General features: G+C 50.5%; 2 protein-coding genes across 2 annotated transcripts; both read right to left on the bottom strand.

The window, feature by feature from the left end:
* Nucleotides 1-554: 554 nt before the first annotated feature.
* Nucleotides 555-13,107, bottom strand: LOC120541115 (C-type lectin domain family 10 member A-like). The gene is made up of 11 exons (XM_039772448.1): nucleotides 12,123-13,107; nucleotides 11,807-11,902; nucleotides 5,778-5,879; nucleotides 4,851-4,892; nucleotides 4,696-4,755; nucleotides 4,374-4,427; nucleotides 4,058-4,111; nucleotides 3,746-3,796; nucleotides 2,860-2,990; nucleotides 2,484-2,587; nucleotides 555-1,045 (listed from the first exon to the last, which is right to left on the bottom strand). Exons 1-11 carry the CDS (start codon nucleotides 12,181-12,183, stop codon nucleotides 907-909), a joined length of 894 nt encoding a protein of 297 aa, XP_039628382.1. The 5' UTR covers nucleotides 12,184-13,107; the 3' UTR covers nucleotides 555-906.
* A 13-nt stretch (nucleotides 13,108-13,120) lies between these two features.
* LOC120541120 (hemagglutinin/amebocyte aggregation factor-like) lies at nucleotides 13,121-16,168 on the bottom strand. Its single transcript, XM_039772454.1, has 5 exons — nucleotides 16,078-16,168; nucleotides 15,599-15,677; nucleotides 14,739-14,927; nucleotides 13,451-13,603; nucleotides 13,121-13,283 (listed from the first exon to the last, which is right to left on the bottom strand). Exons 1-5 carry the CDS (start codon nucleotides 16,154-16,156, stop codon nucleotides 13,160-13,162), a joined length of 624 nt encoding a protein of 207 aa, XP_039628388.1. The 5' UTR covers nucleotides 16,157-16,168; the 3' UTR covers nucleotides 13,121-13,159.
* Nucleotides 16,169-19,680: the final 3,512 nt, after the last annotated feature.

The following is a 19,680-nucleotide window of genomic DNA, read 5'->3' as shown; positions in this document are numbered from 1 at the left end:
GCTTTCTACATTGGCTCACATTCTGAGTGAGTGGAGCACAACTGAGTTATCAGTCTATTGGTGACAACGTGTGTTTATTGGGACACAGAGCAGGGAATATAAAGAAGTACTGCAGGATTTTACTTCCAGGCCTGTGTGTGTTCATCTATTGGTGTCCAGGTTTTTATCGCTTGTACGTTTGCTGCCCAGTAATAAAACTGGAAGTTAGGTAGAGCCATGCCACCTTCTGCCTTCGGTCTTTGTAGGGTCGCTCTTTGGATGTTTTGAGTTCCAAATAAATGAAGTTATTGTTGAATCTAATTGCTTAAAAATGATTTATTGATGTATATTGGAATGTTTTGAAATAAAAAAAGGAGCTTAGGAAGAATATTCATCTTAACAGTGTTAATTCTTCCAGCTAGAGTGAGATGAAGGGTTGACCGTCTATGCAAGTCTTGCTTAATTTCAGCATGCATTTGTGATGCCACCTTACAAAGAAGCGGGACAGAGGGTGGCATGGGGGCCTTAGAGGTCAATTTGACTAATGAATCAAAATCAAATCATTCTTAGTCTCCAATTAAGAGGAAAATAATCTGTGGAAATGGCTGAGGTCACCTGGTTTGAATTACGGCATGCCACGCATTCTCAGTCAGCCTGGCATCTTGTGGGCATTCTGTGAGGGTCAGATGGGGGGTGGATGAGCCTGCAGGTGAAAGTTCAAACTCATCAAATAATAAATTAATTCTTTAGCATCTGTTTGAGTTCATTACGCAACACATGTGAATTGCATCATTGATGTCTTTATTGATTTATTGATTAATTGATTTTCTTTGAAATTCGAATTTCAAGCATAAAACAGCCCACAGCAGCAAGGCCCAGGCGGTGACGATCAGCTCCTCGACTTGCACCCCGGCAGCCCCCCTTCATCTACCGACTGCTCGCCGAGTTTTTTTCACAGACCCACCGCCTCTCAGCTGTGCAGTGAATGTCATTCAGCATCCCTCCTTTCTTAATTTCCCCACAGTCTTCTTCATTCTGGTTGTTTGGCTCACCAGACCCCCAAAAACTGAAGAACAACAAGATAAGAAACAACAGAAAACTTCAGTAGGATGAGCGACCAATAAGAGCCTTTGGTGTCTGACCCGCGCGGCGCCTGCAGGTGGCACTTGGCCACTTTTGACTTTGCCCTTTGCTTTGCCCCCAGTGGGATTTCACTCAGGCACGGAGCCTGTTATGGATCTAAAGGATCTTTCTGGAACCTTCACATGGAGGGGTCTTTTGGGAATCAAGACTGGCTCCCCTCTGGCATCGCTCTGAAGACCCCCTCTGGCACCCACCCACTCCTTCTCATTCTCTGTGTGCCCCCACACAGCTAATCACAATTCTGGTGCAGTACATGTTGGTGTAGCTCTAAAAGATAAAGACCACCTTAACTCTAACCTAACCCATTGTCTGCTCACTGCATTAATGAGTTCAATTAACTGGCAGCGCCATTCTGCCCCCTGGTGTTGCAGCCACAAGCACTGCATGCACTGGTGATGGTGCGGACTCTGAGGGAGGGAGGCCCTGGTGCAGAATGGGGTCTGGGGGGCCGGAGACCTCATGTTCTGCCATTCCTTCCTCCTTTCTTAGTTCTTTTCATTGCACTTTTTCCTCTTTCCTTCTCTTCTGTGGTGTGTCTTTGTCTGCTCTACAACATTTCAAATGGCAGATCCCTGCCCGGCGACACGAGTGGACCCCCAGAGATTGGACATGTGACCTTCTGAGCCCCTGACACGAGGGTCTCTCATTCCCAGAAAGGCAGTGAGGGTCTGCTAAGCTCTCGTCATGGTTTTGCTGATCGTCGGTCTCTCCGTCTTCCTCTGCCTCATCACTTTGGCATTCAAAGACCACAGGAGCCGAGAATGGGCAGAAGGTTGGCAGTCAATGGGGCAGAGCTGATAGGCCATCACATAGGAGGTGTGGTCATCAGTGGGTGGGGCCTTTGGTGTGTCACTCTGTCCAATGACAGCGCCAGGTGGTCTGAAGACCTTTTAGTTGGCACAACTGGCATGAAGATGGTGGGCAACAAGCTGGCGAAGCTGTCATTCTTAGGGGGCTTTCATGTGACAGAAGGGCCTTGTCAGAGTACTCGATGGAGTCAGCGTCACTCTGCTGCGCCAGTCGCCCATGTCAGTCAATCTTTAACGTTTTTTGACCATTCTGTGCCCTTCACTGAGTGCCACCTCAGAGTGCCATGACAGCTCACTAGTAAACATGATAACAAACACCCCAAATCATTGATAACGAGGACACACGATGACAATCAGTGGGCCAAGGAGCTACAAACCGGGTGACATGAAAGGACCCTGACAATGTCTGCCCATTAGCACTGAGATCTGGCCAACTCCCTCCGCAGCATCAGTGGCACCACTCTTGGGGCCACTTTGTCACTTCACAGACCCCTAAGCCACCGGGCAGACCCCAGCACTCCCCCCAAACCCAGATGTTCACCCAGCACCCACCTTTTGTCCACAGACTCTCCACTTATCCACTTCCACACGCCCTCCTTCTCCAGGTCACTCAGTCCAACCCAGACATCCTCTGTGATTTTATTGTTGATGAAGTTCTGCAAAGAAAGGAGGAAGGACAGAGTGGGACACAAAAGGACACAATGGCTGCCAGTTCATGTTCCTCGCCTCTGCTTCATTCATGGCGGCCCACCAGCATGTCCACCTCCAACTTTGTCTTTTTCCATTCTTCATGCCCACCTCTGGTGCTTTAGCAGGAGCTCCTCACGTGACCTCACGGTAAGCCCCCCCAAACAGACCCCCATCAGCAGACAATGTGTGCTTCAGAGAGACAAAACAGGGAAGGGTGGTTGAGGGAGGCGCTATATACCTTCTCGTCCACACTGTTGATCACTGCCAGGTAGGAGAACATGAAGACACAGGCGTCCCGCGCGGCCGTCCAGCTGCGCCTCTCGGTGGAGAAGTAGTACTTGTGTCTGCCGAAGTCAAACCAGTTATAGGCTGTCAAAAGAAAAGGACAACGTCCAGCCTGGTCAGATGTGCCCACCCAAACAGGACAGTCTGACTCTCAACATGCACCACGTGGAGTCGGAGAGATGAATGGGGACTCACCCACAACAAATGACAAAGAGATTGGGGACATGTAAAAAGGCAGAAAGGAGGCGGCAGTGACAGGAGTGACAATGAGTGACATTCTAATTTGGCCGACGCCTTTACCCAAGCCCACGTCTCAGATACACTTGGCTCCGTGTCTTGTTGTCTTTCCACTTGGAGCCCAGACAGGGTCACACAGTGGCGTCAGCGGTGGGATTTGAACCTCAGGGTGTGACGTCCAACGCAACAGCAGGACAAGCAGAAGACTGCAGTGACCCCGCCTCCTGCTCCACCCCTTTCAGGCGCTGTGACTCAAAGCTCCACCCACATAGACAGCAGGTGTCACTTAGAGGACTGGCAGACATCTGCTGGCCGTGTCATTGTCTCCTTTGTTACAAAGTGCCATCGATGTGCCACTGGATGGTGTAAAGTCCCACCTCATAACTCGTCTGTCACCATCAGAAAAACAACTTGGTGGGTACAGAGCACTGAAATGGCGTGGAAGACTAGAATGTCACTTGCCTGTCCTCTGACTGTCTATCACACAGACCAAACTCCTCAAGGACATTACAGGTCTGTCAAAGAAGGTCACCAAGAAAATGATGAGCCTGGGGACACTGAGGGGATAGCTGTGTGACAGGACCACATGGAGGGACACTCACTGTTTGACAGCAAAGCCAGCTCTGTTTTGCGAAACTTGACCATTTCAGCATCTGAAAAAAAGCCAAGAGTGTGAGGAATCGCAGAAATGGCCACTGGCCCATGTCACCTGATGGCTGGTAACCACCAAGACCCTCCTAATATCTCCTTCTTCTTTAACTCCGAGGGGCAGATGGACTCCCCTGTTCTTTGGTCTCCTTAGTGTCTTCTGTCTCACCTGAGAAAGAACTGCCAACCGAGCCCACCCATGTCCTCCACCACACCACGCTTGGTGCCCACCCTAACCCTAAACCTCTCTAGTTTCAAACACTCACCCATCTTGTTCAGGTCCGATTCAATCTTCTTGAGCTTTGAAGACAAGTCATTTTCTGAAAAAGAAGCCAAGAGTGTGAGGAATCGCAGAAATGGCCACTGGCCTGTGTCACCTGATGGCTGGTCACCACCAAGCCCCCCCTAATGTCTCCCTCTTCTTTAACTGTGAGGGGCCGATGGACTCTCCTGCTCTTTGGTCTCCTTAGTGTCTTCTGTCTCACCTGAGAAAGAACTGCCAACCGAGCCCACCCATGTCCTCCACCACACCATGCTTGGTGCCCACCCTAACCCTAACCCTCTCCAATTTCAAACACTCACCCTTCTTGTTCAGGTCCGATTCAATCTTCTTGAGCTTTGAAGACGAGTCATTTTCTGAAAAAGAAGCCAAGAGGGTGAGGAGTCACAAAAATGGCCACTGGCCTATGTCACCTGATGGCTGGTCACCACCAAGACCCTCCTAATATCTCCTTCTTCTTTAACTCCGAGGGGCAGATGGACTCTCCTGCTCTTTTGTCTCCTTAGTGTCTTCTGTTTAACCTGAGAAAGAACTGCCAACCGAGCCCACCCATGTCCTCCACCACACCATGCTTGGTGCCCACCCTAACCCTAACCCTAACCCTCTCCAATTTCAAACACTCACCCTTCTTGCTCAGATCCAGTTCCAGTTTGTCAAGCTGGGACGAGACATTAACATCTAAAACTAAAGAACAGAAGGAGTCAAGAGTGTGAGGAAGGACGCCAGTCAGAGTGATGGACCCCCCTGCCCTTATACCCCCTCCATGTCTTCTGTCTCACCTGCACTCTGCAGATTCTTCACTTGGGATGAAACTTCAGAGACTGAAAGAGAAAACAGGCGGACGGGCATGAGGAGAGCTGCGAGCCTCGGGGTCCTCCACCGTCACAAAGACCCTGAGGGCAGCTTGGACTTCAAAGCATTTTGGTGGGTTGCCAGTGTGGGTTCATCAAACCTGAGACCCAACTGACAGAGGGGCAGAAAATGGGAAATAAAAGACCCTGTAACTAAAGGGCACGGGGGGCACCTTGAAGGCTAACGTCGTACATTCAAAAGAAAATGCGGGTGAAGAGCTTAGAAAAGAAAAGAGACGACAGAACAACGCGAGTCACCGAACAGACTGGTTGAGATGGCGTTGTTATCTTGGCAGGAAGAGGTGGGTCCAGGTGGGCAGAAACCGGACCGCCCGCAGTGGATAAAGGGTTACGGCAAGCGCAATTAGGTGATGTTAGGAGTGGCGCCCAGCAGAGGATGCGCAATGGGGGGTCCAAAGCTTGAGAGCACCTCGCAGGAGGCGGACCTGGGGGGTCACAGTAGACTGGTAATGTATAGTGTCCTGCTGTGTAGGGGTCCAGGGGGCTGTCACTTATAACACTTGGGGGTCTCGATCTTCATATTACAAAATCTCCACAGTGGCACTGGAGAGTGAGTAGGTCGATTCAAAGCATCGGCAGTGAGACGTTAAGATGTGAGCCAAGCAAAGCGTTAAGAACGCAAAGAGGGCAGCGGCCAACATCGAAAGGGGCACCGCTGGCGGGCAGTTAAGGGAAAACTTCACAAACCTTATAAAATGGAGCATGGAATGAATGAATGTATGAATAAATCGAGAGTATACATGGACCCTCTGTTCAGGTCCACATAATAAAGACTTGTTAAATGACAAAGGGGGCACCCCAGGACCCCTCGCAATACCAGTCATGTCTACTCACATTTGAAGAAAATGACAATCAGAACAGCAATCCAGAGAGCAGCACCGGCAGTGTGGAGCCCGTAGAGCGGCCAGACTGGACGGGGCCTCTTCTCAGGGACATCTGCAAGGACAAGTTGAGGGGACAGTTACAATGTCAGTCAGGTGCCACCCAAAAGGAGAGCCAGAAGAGATGGAGGAGGAGAGCCTCGTGGGAGCGTCTTTCTACTCTGCCACTCAAAGTGACGGGGCGTTGTGACCACACGTTGCCTGTGGAGGGCGCCACTGCCCACCAGACGAGGCTCAAGGAACCGTCACTGGAGGAGTCTCAGCCACCACAGGAAACAAAAGTCAATGGAGTGGAGGGGACACATGTGACACACCAGTGACAAGGAGGATGTTGGCCTGCGGTTTAACCACTTGAAGCCTGACAAGAATGGGGGCCGAAGCTCCTTACTGTGTGATGTTGTCGCCTCTGCTAATTGACTTCATGGTCTCAGGTGACAAAGCGTGAGAGGACCTGCCGTAGCTTTAACTTATCAAGCCCACTGAGAGGACCACGTCCAACGAGTCAGCCTTGGTGTCAGGTGGGCTCAGTTCTAGAAGATCGTCACCTGCACGTGTCCTCAGAACAACTCACACAAATACAAGAGAAGAACAAATCGATAAAATCACAGAGAAGACGATGGACTGAACATCAAATAAACGCATGAGGCTCCAGCCGCCTGTGCCACCTGTGCCGCCTGTGCCGCCTGTGCACCCCTTGTGGAGTCGTTCTGGACAGAGATGACCATGCGAATTAATTGGACGTCAGGCCAGCCTCAGATCTTTCACCCGTAAATCTGGTAGACCCCCGGACCTTCATAGAGGGGACTGTGGCCAGTGGAACAGGTGAAGTTTAAAAGGAAGCTTCAATTTATTGTACATTGTAAAGTATAATAATTAGAATTCTTTACATTTCTATAGCGCTCTTCTCACAACTCAAAGCGCTCAGCAATTGCAGGTTAAGGGCCAAACACAGCAGAGTCCCGTTTGGCATTTATGGGATTCGAACCGAAAACCTTCCGAGTGCCAGTGCAGATGCCCAGCCTCAGAGCCGCCACTCCGCCTGTAAGATTTGCTGCACATTTACAGAGAGCTTCCCACAGGATTGTGATGTAATCTCTTTACACAGTAACACGCTGTAAGATTTTAATTTAAAGAATGGCCGCACATCTACGGCAAAGAGCTCTTGTCAACACTTAATACGGTAACATGCTGGACAAGCAAGGCATTCTGGGATTGGTTTGTGACGAGGAAGTAAGAGCGGCCCGAGCTGAGCTGAGGTGTCAGTTCGGAAAACCACGTTAGGACTTTGAGAACTTCTCTTACGTCCTGTTACTTCCGTTATAGCTTAGAATTATTATCTTGTTCTCACTCACTTCATTTATTTATATGCTCGTAGTGGAAAGCCGTTAATTCCAGTTCATGTTTAAATGACGTCTTTACTTTGAACTGGGCACAAAGTGCTCTGCATATGCGTCTTTGCTGACCGGATACGTTCATTCTAAAGTAAAATGTCAGCCAGACGTCCAGACGCCATCAATAAGAGATGTCACAGAGCTCTGGCATCTTACATAGAAGGACCGAGTGGCTGAAGTACGCAAACTCACTGAACTCAGGAAACGTGAAAGTTGGTCAGAGCAGGTGTGGCAGCTTAGCTGTTTGGTACCAGTCAGTGCCCGCTGGGCACCCTGCTTTAAGCCATGAGTAACAGACTAACCAACTGCACCTGAAACGCTGCTGCCGCGTCGATTCTGTGATCAATAAAGTCGTCCTGTCAGCACATTAAACTTATAGTTGTGTTCCTAATGCTGATTTTAAAGATGGCTGGAGACCCTTTTAGTAAGTTCACAGCTTTCAAGTCCTAAATATACGGGGGGCTTGGCAGCAAAGCAGTCTGTCACACCGACCCACCCAGAACCTGATGCTTCCGCGACTCAGCCTGTGACATTTAATGGTGTTTTAAAGAGAAGCTGAAGTCTCCAATGAAACACGAGGCCAAAGAGTCACTTGAGCAATGAATGCTGCTTCTTATGAAGCAACTGGGTTGGAGCAAAAACCTGCAGCCACTGCGGCCCTCCACGACTGACTTTGCCCACCCCGACCCAGACGTTGCTGGACGTACACGACACGACATTAGCCATTCGTCACACCAACTAAATGAGGAATGGACAGTCTGGAGTTTCAGAAGTGACAGACTGGTGGCTATTGGTGTGACCGGAGCCGCCGGTCTTTCCCAGGTTTGCGGTATCCGCGCACTAAACACAAATCAGAGGACGAAGTCTTTTTGTGGATCGGGTGTCCTTCTACCTTCGAAAGCTGATAGCGGTGTGTAACGCTGACTCCGACTCTTTAGGGTTCATCTTCTATGAGGCTGCCTTTGACGTTGGCACTTGACGTGACGTGACATTCTCGCTCTTCGTGTCGTGTCTGCAGTCCCGTTACGTTTCTGGAGGTCGAGCATTGAGTGCCAGCCGTTAGTTTAGTTGTGCAGGATTTGAAATACTCGGCTCGAGACTTGGACTTCACGGCCCTGGTGGTGTAAAACACACACATTGTGTGCCAGAGCGGCAGGAGAGTCGCAGCTCACTCCACATTGGTGCAGGATCCGTCGTAAAGTTCAACATCTGCAGGTACTGTGAGACTGGACGGCGGACATTCCTGTCAGGAAACACTTTACACGAAGACAGGAATGACGACGGTGTTGAATCTGAGAACATTCAGTCGATTCTCACTCAATGTACGGCACATGATGTGCCAAAGAGATATCGGCGATTGGCATCACAAACTTGGGTGACGGTAACCTGCCAGCCTCTACCTGAATGCTCCTCACGCAGTCGGACTGCGATGGCTCCTCGTCGTTCTGCTCCATTACTAGAATGATGTCTGAGGTACAAAAAGAGCTGAAGAAACCAAAGTGTCAGGAGTACCGGGGAGCCGCTCAGTCAGCTGACAAACGTGTAGGCCGAGGAGCAGAAGATTAATGGACGTGAGAGAGGAGGACATCTTGAGAGTTCATAAGACCGTCAAGTGACGAGAACCACTCAGCGCCGGGGACGATCGCGGGACGTCAGACAAGAAGCGAAATCATTACGTCTGTTGTGCTGCGTTGTTTGCTGCGACGCTCCTGATCTGATATTTCATTCCATTGTTCAGAACAGAGAAGCAGCTCGGTGGCTCAGTAATTAGTTTGACTTCGCTCTCCTCACAATTCACCACAAATGAGCTCCTCAGTAAGAACATGGACGGACTCCTGTGTCAGGCAGACGTGACTTAAATGTTTTTTGAAACTCATAAGTGTGATTCCTGCGTGACTTGTATGTTGTAATGTCTGCGTGAATGCTGTGTCGGGTTTTTTTTCCTTTTCACTTCAGCAGATGTCCAGGATGTCCCACACTCACCTTGGCTGCCTGACACTCCTTGGATTCTCATTCTTGGTGTGCGGACGTCTCATTGTACCTGATAACGGAGTGCCATGTGTCACAGGGTCATGAATGTCATTTTTTATTTTCAGGTCAAACTGCATGTCGAGCACTGAAGGTCACGCTGCTTGTGAGGAACGCGACTCGCCGGGCGGCCGCACTGCTGTGCTTGTTTCAGGTGTGGTAAGAGACAGCGGCGCCCGCGGTTTGGTTCAAAGGTCAACTAGCGGCTCGTTTTCCATTTCATTATCTTACACGTCCACCAGACCGGATTACACACTCGCTGCTCACGTCTGCGCACTCCGCACTCCTCACTCCTCACACACACACACAGCCAGCTTGTTCCCCCTCTCATGTCTATGGAGGAATATTTCGGACAAAATGAAATAAATAAATAAATGCGTAAATAAATAAAAGTACTGTGAAATGAGAGCATAAATAAATAAATGTGTCACGAAATATGTTTTTCGTTGCTTATTTATTTATTTCATTTTGTCCGTAACGTTCCTGCAAACCGTCATGAAATACGGCTTGAAATCAAACTGTCACTTTCACTCGTCAAAGTTGAGAGGGCGGGCTCTAACACGCCCTCTAGTTACTGATTGGTGAATCGATAGCACAAGAATTAATTAGAAAAATGCTTACTACTGCCGATGAAATGGATTCTGCCGAAGATATTACGTATTTCAGAGAGAATTGAAGATTTATCGGAAGAAATTACAATGTTGGCGGCCCTTTTAGACTCCGATGTTGAAACTATTACTGAAAATATCGAAGAACAGGTGGAAGGGACTCGACTACACTCCAGTTCAGGTGACAAAGTTCTCTGCTCTGGACGTCCAATCTTTGACATTCCAGCTGAGTCAATAGAACGCCTTCTGTTATGCGGTTTAAAAGTACAAAAGATTGCAGATCTATAAGGTGTATCGGAGAAGACGATCACAAGGTGAATGAGCCAGTTTGATATACGGTGAGCTGCAACGGCTGTATTAGTTTAGGTACTTTGACATGGAATGCCCAAAGCAGCTTCACCTAATATTTTGAACTGAACAACTTTACCACTGATCAGAGCTGTACAGTTGTTTGAAAAAGTAGCTGCGATTATGCAACTGACTTTCTACTCGTAAAACAAGGGTCAAATACTCAGTTCTAAAAGGGCCGCCAACATTGTAATTTCTTCCGATAAATCTTCAATTCTGTCTCTGAAATACGTAATATCTTCGGCAGAATCCATTTCATCGGCAGTAGTAAGCATTTTTCTAATTAATTCTTGCGCTATCGATTCACCAATCAGTAACTAGAGGGCGTGTTAGAGCCCACCCTCTCAACTTTGACGAGTGAAGTGACAGTTTTATTTCAAGCCGTATTTCATGACGGTTTGCAGGAACGTTACGGACAAAATGAAATAAATAAATAAGCAACGAAAAACATATTTCGTGACACATTTATTTATTTATGCTCTCATTTCATGACATATTTATTTATTTATGCTCACATTTCACAGTACTTTTATTTATTTACGCATTTATTTATTTATTTCATTTTGTCCGAAATATTCCTCCATAGACATGAGAGGGGGAACAAGCTGGCTGTGTGTGAAAACAGATCAAGGAGTGCACTTTCACAAAAGTGTGAAAACAATAAATAGTTCTTAAAATGTGCAGTAAAATGCACAATAAATATCTGAAAAAAAACCACAAAAGTGTGAAAGATGCACACACCCAAATTCACTTCCTTTTCTTTCCTGGCACAGCACATTCAGTCCAACAAACTTTCTTGCCACCCAGAACGACCCCTGATCTCCCCGCTTTTTTCCTCTTCTACATGAACGCCCGGCTTTAATAAGCTTCTGCCAACATCACCCATTCCCCTGTCACGCGCACCGCGCCCAGTTAAAGTTATAAGTGAGCCGGCCGTAGTCGCGCACGCGCACACGCGTGCTCCCCGGCTGACGAATTGCCGCTGATGCGCGCTCACGCGCACCTCCGGCCTCTCGCGCCCGCTGAAACGCACCTTTCCGATCCGCAGCCGCCAGCCGGCGACAAAGTCTCAAAAAGCGCGCCTTTTGAAACCTTACTACACTTTCACGTCCCACCGCTTCCAAACCAGCGACAGCAAGTAAAAGACACCAAACAAAACGGCGACACAACTCCCCGAGGGTCCTTCGAGAACGCCGTCCATAATCCTCCAAAGACGCGACTGCCCTCCGTGTGCGACTGAACGGGTGCAGCTGCGGCCGTCTGTCTGATCTTCGTTTCGAGGGCAGGACACCGCAGGGAGAAACCATAGGGTCGTGTAGAAAGCCACACAGGGAGTCACCTCCTCATTGGGGGCTATCCGAGAAAGTGTCACTTCAGCGCCACTCTACAATAGCTAGACAGTCACTGTATAAGGCACTATACTGTATATGAGATACATAGGAAACAAAAACGGACTATTATACATTGTGTCCAGTGGTCTCCCTGTGTGCCCAGTGGGCCGGCCACACAATAAGTCCATGGGGACAAAGTGGCAGGTTTGAGTGTAGGACCTGCGGGTGGAATCACATGCCAAGTGCCCAGTGACGCCCTCCATTTCAGTGCCTCACCCTTTGGCTTCTCCTCAGCTTTTTCTGTTTTGTCCTCCGCCTCACAGATTTCCTGGTCAAGGTGTTCATAGTCACCGTCATTGGCGTCACTGGGGTCTGTTAAGAAGGACGATAAACAGAAATTAACAGAGATGGGCAGAGGCCCCTTGTGTTGGTCTGCCTTTCACACCCATCTATCGATCAGTCAGTTTTGCGGTGCCCGTCTCCAGTCATATCCCGCCACCGTAATGAGGCCCCCCTTTACCTCTCAAATGTCACCCCCTCCTCCGTCTGACTTTGGGGTCTGCCCAGCAGTGGAGGTTCGATGGCTGCTCACCTCGCTCTGACCCGATCATCTTTATAAAAATCTCGTTCCCGTAGATGTTCTCTTCCGCCATGCTGGTTCGGAGTGACGAGGATCTTCTTGTGTATCTGACTGAAGTTTGAATGGCGCACTCGAGTGTTAAAATGTGACCACAAAAGTGACCCTAATGGTTTGTGTAAAAATAGCAAATGAAGCAGAAGTCTAAAGAGAGGAAGTGCCTTTCATTTGGAAGTTAACTTACAGTACAGTAGCTTGGCACACGACTTTCGAAGTCAGCTGGCACGAGTGACACTGAGGTGATGGCCGTGTAGTTGAAGGCTCGACCTTTGGTGGACTACAGTGGCATTAGTGGACATTCATGAGACACCAGGTGAGATTCACAAGATTTTACATTTGACGCCCTCCAGAATAGAGCCGTGGGCGCTGGTGCCTCCTGTGCCTGCTGTACCCGGTCCAGACCCCTGCCCATGTACAGGCGCATTCTCATTTTGCTATTGCAGCTTTTTTTCTGAACTCCCAAAGATCAAGAGTTGTTGGTCATGGGTATCTTGCCCACTGTCATTGTGTCCTGGGTGGCATCGCCTTACTGGTGATACCCACTGATGATTTGAATTTAAATGAACTTAAAAGAAAATCCTTTGAAAGTAAAGTCTGTGTGTGTATCTGGTGACAGAAAGGCCAGCAGCAGCCTAACCCTAATGGCCAACAGAGGACTGGCACTGGCGGGTACCATTTGGCTCAGTCGTTATGACTGCCGCTTGGGCACAGGAGCTGGTTATTGGGGGCTGTGCCATAGCCATTTGGGTGTGACAGTGTAGGATTTGAACATGCCAGCTCCATGCCAGCCATGACATCAAGTGCAATCTCACCTGCTGAGGGGGTGGCATCAGTGCCATCCCTGGCATGGACAGGACCACCTAATCACCCTTTGCCCCTCACTGTGAACACACCTAACAGAACCTGTAGGGCATCTCAGCAAATTCTGGGCATCATTAAACCACAGCTCTTAGTGTGAATTAATAAATCTCGTTTATTTGAACAAAGGCACGTCAAGCCAGCGGCCCGCTGTCCTCGCCCTGTCCCTCCTGTCCCTCTTGTCCCTCCTGTCCCTCTTGTCCCTCTTGTCTCGTACACGCTGACCTCGTACAGAAGCGATATTTCCAGCGGCGATCCCTACAAGGAGAGAAGAACAACGAATAGCCGGTGAGTGCTAAACGCCTGAGACTTCACAGGGGGCGCTGCAGAGCAGAGCAGACACACGTGGGCAGAGCGCCAGCTGCAGGGCGCCAGCTGCAGGGCCGCCTCAGATGTCATCGCTTGAACATTAAATGGCGTCTCACTCTCGCCCGTTGTCATGGTAGCCACCGGCCCCGGTCAGGTAGTAGTGGGTTGGGACGGACGTTTCAAACATTTCGTCAAAGTTGTTCACGAAGTTGGTCCAGTAGCAGTCGTAACTGCAGACCCCCGGCTCGTCACAGCAGTAGAACTTCCATCTGCAAAAGAAAAGGCGACGTGACAGCAGGGCCAGGAAAAAAAGCACCTGGGGTCTCAGCGGCATCGGGGGGTGCAACGTGTCTGAGGTGACAAGAAGAGCACTGAGCGATGACACAGACTGTGACACACCGAAGGGCACTTTGTGACTGTGGAACCCAACTGTGTGTCTGGCCAGACCTGTGAATGAAGGACACTCGGGGAGAGGAGACGGACGGATGGACGGATGGACAGAAGCATCTGCTACTGCTAAAGAGGTGAGAAGACCCCAAGTCCGCTCTCTTTAATTGTCCCCGTGTTCTGCTCTCCTGCCTCTCATTCCATGAGACCCCCATCACGTCTCGAGCGTCTCCAGTCGCAGCTCTCCTGGTATATCCCACAGACAGAACTTGTCATCGTCTTCTTCTTCTTCTTCATCTTCGTCTTCTTCATTTGCCAGACAGTCGTGTCCTTTCCCTTCTGATCTTCTTTCACTTTTCGGACCCCCGCACTTTCTCCTGCCTTTCTTTCTTTGCCCCTGGACTTCCACTCCCATCATTCTTTTGTCCACGTCGTCACCACCTGCCCCCTCCTGTCCTTCCTTAGTCTTCTCTCCCACTCCTGTTGTCCCTCTCATTGTCTCATGTCTCGTTCTTCTGTCCTTTCTGGCTTCTTCTCCTGCATGCCCCTCACTGCCCACACCTCTGCTCCATACGCCAGGGCTGACCTTTAACCCCCCTCTCCTTAAGTCCTTGATCACATGATATGTCCCATCCCATTCTCTCAGCTGTCCATCGTCACACCTAGCTCTCCAGCTTGGCCCCCTCTTTTCAGTGGCTGATGTCTCAGGGGGTCCATCTCCTTCCCGTTTTTCATTAACCCTTTGTGTTCCAAAGCCCTTCCCCTTCTTCTCTGGTGTCACACAACAGCATGTCACTGGCACAAAGCCTGCACTTGGACTTTCACCCCAGGACTCAACACAGACCACCCTGGCGTGGACCTCCTCTGACTGGGGGTCAGCCCAGGTCCTCACCGCCTCACACACACACTTCTGTCTGACACGCTCTAGTGTAGGCCGTCTCCAAGGCGACAGACGCCACATGCGCCCTCTCGTGTCTCAGTGTGAAGCCCCTCTAGCCGCCCAGAAGATGGCCGTACCTGCGGTCCTCGTGCTTGTTGTCATGGTAGCTGTACATCCCACTCATGGCCGAGTTGCCCGGACAGCTGTAGTAGAACTCTTCATCAAACCAGTTGACGTAATTGGACCAGGAGCAGCGGGGGTAGCTGTCAAAGGTGGGCTTGCAGGAGAGGTCCCACAGGCGGTCCTCGTGCTTGTTGTGGTGGATGCTGTGGGGAGAGAGCAGAGCGTCTGATGGTGGCCGAGTTCATAAGGAGTCCCTGACCCGCCTGTGAGGGGATAATGAAATATAAAACGTAATCATCATCATCATCATCATCATCATCATCATCATATGACAGCTGACGTCCAGAGAAGGAGACCTCACCGTGCTGCTCGTCTGGCCAATGACCTGCAGCTCATTCTTCACAACACAGAGGACATCTGGCCGACCCACCAAGAGCCGTTAGCCCCTTAGACATCTGCAGAGGGCGCCAGAGCACCAGCGGGGGGCGAAGCCAGCGGGCACTGAGCACACACACCGGGGACGCTTTAGCCATGCCAGTCCACCTTACCAGCATGTTTTTGGACTGTGGGAGGAAAGCCAGGTGGACATGAGGAGGACATGCAGACTTCAGGGCGCTGCCACAGAGGAAGGTCCCTGATAGGACGTCTGATCACATGGACCCATCACCCAGCTCAGATCTGTGACTACCCTGGTGACATTTCTGCTTTGCCCTCATATTAAGAACCTTTCCAAGCCCCAAGAAGCACAAAGACCCCGTCACACAATGAGGTGCTTCTTTGTCAACGCGGAGCCACACAACCCAGTAAGGTGCCACTACAGACCAGTGGGGAGGATGGGGACACGAGTCCTGCTGGCCTCCAAGCGGCGTCTCACCTTTTAATGTAACTGATGGATCCCTCTGTGGGGCACATGAAATGCAGCGGCGTGTCGTAGTCGTTTTGCCAACGCAGTTCTGAAAATGGAACACAGAAGACCACCAGCGTCAAGATGGGAAACAAAACTGGGGACAATGGGGGAGGACTTCCAACCCATCAATCCACACAACGTCTGCTCTCAAAGGTCTAACCCGCTCATCCATCTCATGTTGGGGACACACGACCTTCAGGTGACCAGGTGTCATCGATCAAAACTTCAGGTGGAGAAAGCAGCAGGATGGTCACATGCTCAGCTGGCACCAAGGGCACCTGGTTGGGCATTCAGCTAAAATATCATTGAGCAAAAATGAAATGTGGCCGCAGCTCAGTGGTACCGTCAACATGTCGAGGACAGACCCTCACAGTAAGCGCCTCACATTTAAGAAATGGTGCCACACAGGAAGACAACAAGAGCACAAGAAAAGAAAGCAGCGTCACCTTGGCCATTGACTGCCACACCAGCGATGGCAATAAGAAGAAGAAGAAGAAGAGGAAGAGGAAGAGCGACGTCCCTCATGGCGGAGTGGGTGGCTGTGTCGTCTCTGCCTCTCCGTCTCTTTTTTATACCCCTGTGTGTGTGTGTAAGTGTGATCTCCTGGTGTGAACTGAACACATGCCAGCTGATTAGCTCAATGCCACGTCGCGTCATTGCAGTCGTGGGACAAACAGCACCTGCCTACCAATGAACCCGACTTGACCAATTGAGGGGCTTCATGGTGACCCGCAGCCCTGAAACCCCAAAAGGATTAGCGATCACCAGCTGCCCATCAGCCCGTCATGGACTGGCACCTCGTCCCAGTGTTGCTCCTGCCTTCTGGACAGGCCCCAGATTCACTGCTCAGGGTAAGTGGGTTTAGAAAATGGATGGAGGGACAGTTGGAGCCTGGCACCATCCATGACATGTGACCAGTTCTGGTGCCCTTTGTCACATGTGCTGCCTCCCTCTGCACACACATGTCAGTCATGCCACCTGACTCAAAAGTCCATATGTTGGTAATTATTACAAGTCATAAGATGCAGAGGCACCACACTGCCCTCTCTCTCAAGGAAGCACCCACTTGTCCACAGCAGACCTGTTGGCGTGCCCAGTTTGTTACTTATCTGCCAACTTCCACCCCAGCCTCATCTGCCCACATTGGTTGTCAGACTGCTGAGCATTCAGAAAGTTGGGCAAGAAAGCTGGCGTGACCCATGAGGGCTGATGAATTCATGAGCATCGAAGAAGAAGACGAGAGCTCAGCTGACAAGTTTCCCTTCATGGCCGGCGCCTGGGAACTGAACACGTGCAGGCCAGGAGCTCAAAGGCCCACCCAGCTGTTTGGTGCCACCTGTGGTGCCCTTGGCTGAGGGTTCATTTACAAGGGTAAACGTCGATGTTGGACTTTGTACAGTGATGGGCTTAGGCAGAAATGTAATGATGAAGACCCTTTTAAGATGAGGTGAATGTGAAGTTTCCCGTGGCACCGTGTGGCATCCCAGAGAGCCTCAGTGAGTGGAAATGGGAGTGGCACCCCAGCACACCTCAGCCCCCATGCCACTCACCAATTGAGCTGCATCTAAGTTTATGAGACCCCCCACTTTCACTCAGTTTCTCCAGGTCCCCAATTAGGTTTTTTCTGAGAGTCATTGCATAATAATAATAATAATAAATAATAATAATAATAATAAAAGGCAGATTGGCAGTGCTACTGTACATCGGCCATGTTTGTGCGAGTCTGTTCACTCCGTGTTGGACTAGCGCCCTCTTCAGGTGCTGCTGCTGCCTTGCACCCTGTGTTTGCCCTGCTCAGGATGAAGCCGATTTGGAAAGTGACGAGATGGACGGGCGGGTAATGATGATGATGACGATGACGATGATGATGATGCTTTTGGTTTCATTCTGGCCGACATCTTAGCTGTTAAGAGCTGATGTTCATTTGCAGCAGGGCGCGCATTTTGACTTCTTCAGCCCCTCATCGTTACGTTTACTTCAGCGTTTCCCTGCCTCTCGGGCCGCTAAGTGTGGTGACACGAAGGTTCGCGTACGCCATCTAGTGGCGCTGATGTAAAAAGATGAAAATGCCTCAAAAAACCTGTTGTGCTCGCGAGCTCTGCGGAAGAAACCGCCGGCCACTCACAGTCGCGAAGGAAACAACTTGGTCTTTTAGCCGCCGATTCTTTCTTTCTTTCTTTCTTTCTTTCTTTCTTTCTTTCTTTCTTTCTTTCTTTTTCTTTCTTTCTTTGAAATCCACGGAGCTGAATGTCAAATTGAGTGTAAAGCCGGCAGCGTTGCAGAGGTGGTCGTTGGGGCTTTGGTGTTTTGCAGGCGGTACTTCATTCCTAAGTGAGACCGACGCTCACCTAACGGCGGTCAGCTCGTCCCCTAAATTCGTCCCTAAACGACGAGTCCCTGCGTGGCGCCTCAGACACGCGAGGTCCCTTCACGCTGCAGCCTCTCAGATCCTCAGCACGGGTTCAAATTCCAGCGCTGCCGCTGCCCGCCTTTATCTGCTCCTCCGGTCAGGACTCAAATCTACCCGGTGTGACGAAATCAGCCGGGACAGTGAAATGGAGGTCTGCTGGGGGTGTTGCTGTGAAAACCCTTGAAGTCCTTTGTGTCTCCCTTGAGCGAAGTGCGGACTTGTATTGAGGTACACTTGTAAAGCCCCTCAGGATGGCACCAACGATATAAATTAACATAAAGACCTCAGTGCTACAGAAATTGTTTTGGGGTACTCTGATTTCTGCTTCACCCCGTTTAAACCGTTTGAGCTCAGTTGCAGTTCGTTTTATTTCGACTTTCGCCGCGACGTTTCCAGTGGCCTGAATGGGGCAGCCGCATTACCGACGGCGAGGGGGTCTTTATAGCGCCCTGAAAAGCGGGAGAGTCTCACAAAGTGACGTGCAGGCCGGTCTAGGCCACTTTCGACGTCCGGATTGTGCTTTAATTGTCGCAAGGCTCCGTTTGATTTGAATTGACCGGCGGATCATCCCGAGCCCCGACTGTACTGGCGCCGCTAGAGGCGCGCATGCGCGCAGGTCCGACGAGTTTGCCGCTCCCGTCTTCACAGTTAGTCCGGGGGTGTCCTCTAGAGGGCGCACTGTGCTCAGCGATGGCCTGTGAACGCAACACGTCCTCGAATAGCCGACAGTTCAACAGAATTTCAGATAAAATGTTTATCGTGGGGTCTTTGTCTCCATTACAGACTTGCGCAGCCCCCTTGGATTGGATGAGCAGGAAATGATGACAATTGGAGTGGAGTGAGGGGTACAGTAGGTGGAGTATAACTGTGAGTATAGGCAGACTGGCTACAAATTCAGCGCCCGCTTTTAGTGAGGCACAGGGCGCTATATATTACAGTTAACATGGGCCTGGTGGGGGGTCCTGACTGCTGTAACCCTTTAATAAACCCTTTGGCCACTGGCACGTGTGGACATCACTCCATATATGTGGGTGCCACCATCCAGGAGCTGAACTTAATGTGCACTGCTGACCCGAGGAGAGGGGTGACATGTGCCCGTCTGGGCTGGCTGAGCAGAAGATGCGCCACCTGCCAGCACAGAGCTGCAGTAGTCCAGAGGTGACGTGACCAGGGCCTGGAGCAGCAGTGGTGCTGGACGCTCCTGAGATGTGCTCTGAAGAGTGGATGTGCAGGACCACTTAGGTCAGCCGATCTCAGAGGAATCACAAGACGTGCAGAACCTTTAGGTCCTCCATCACCGTGAGCTGTTGAGGCTTTCAGTGGCTTTCGATTCGATCGGATGCGGTGGACGCAGGACCGCCAGACAGCAGTGGCGGATCGGGGGAGTTCTAAGGTCCAGCCGCTGCAGACCCCACTAGCCACCGCTGTCTGCTTCATCCCCCACACCCCTGGTCCACACTTGTCTTCACTTCTAGCGAGATGCCACTTCAGGTGACAACTCATCCATCACGTTGACAGCTTAAGTCCTCGGCTCCTGGATGGGCTGAGTGGACTCGGTGACCTCCATAAGTGGCGTCCCGTGTGACGTTTTTAAGATGACCAGCCTGCTCCTCTGTCCTGCATCCCGGGCCATCAGCTT

This window comes from Polypterus senegalus, chromosome 12, assembly GCF_016835505.1.
Source record: "Polypterus senegalus isolate Bchr_013 chromosome 12, ASM1683550v1, whole genome shotgun sequence".
NCBI lineage: Eukaryota > Metazoa > Chordata > Cladistia > Polypteriformes > Polypteridae > Polypterus > Polypterus senegalus.
This window is presented reverse-complemented; position numbering and strand designations above follow the sequence as displayed.

Bases quoted from the DNA above. Each gene is read 5' to 3' on its own strand.
- LOC120541115 (XM_039772448.1), bottom strand. From the start codon at position 12,183: ATGGCGGAAGAGAACATCTACGGGAACGAGATTTTTATAAAGATGATC. The intron at 4,756-4,850 runs GTGAGACAGAAG...TCTGTTCTTTAG, and splicing joins GAAGAATCTGCAGAGTGCAG to TTTTAGATGTTAATGTCTCG. The intron at 2,588-2,859 runs GTATATAGCGCC...CTTTCTTTGCAG, and splicing joins TCAACAGTGTGGACGAGAAG to AACTTCATCAACAATAAAAT.
- LOC120541120 (XM_039772454.1), bottom strand. From the start codon at position 16,156: ATGAGGGACGTCGCTCTTCCTCTTCCTCTTCTTCTTCTTCTTCTTATT. The intron at 15,678-16,077 runs GTGACGCTGCTT...TTCCATTTTCAG, and splicing joins TGTGGCAGTCAATGGCCAAG to AACTGCGTTGGCAAAACGAC. The intron at 13,604-14,738 runs GTACGGCCATCT...TTTCTTTTGCAG, and splicing joins AACAAGCACGAGGACCGCAG to ATGGAAGTTCTACTGCTGTG.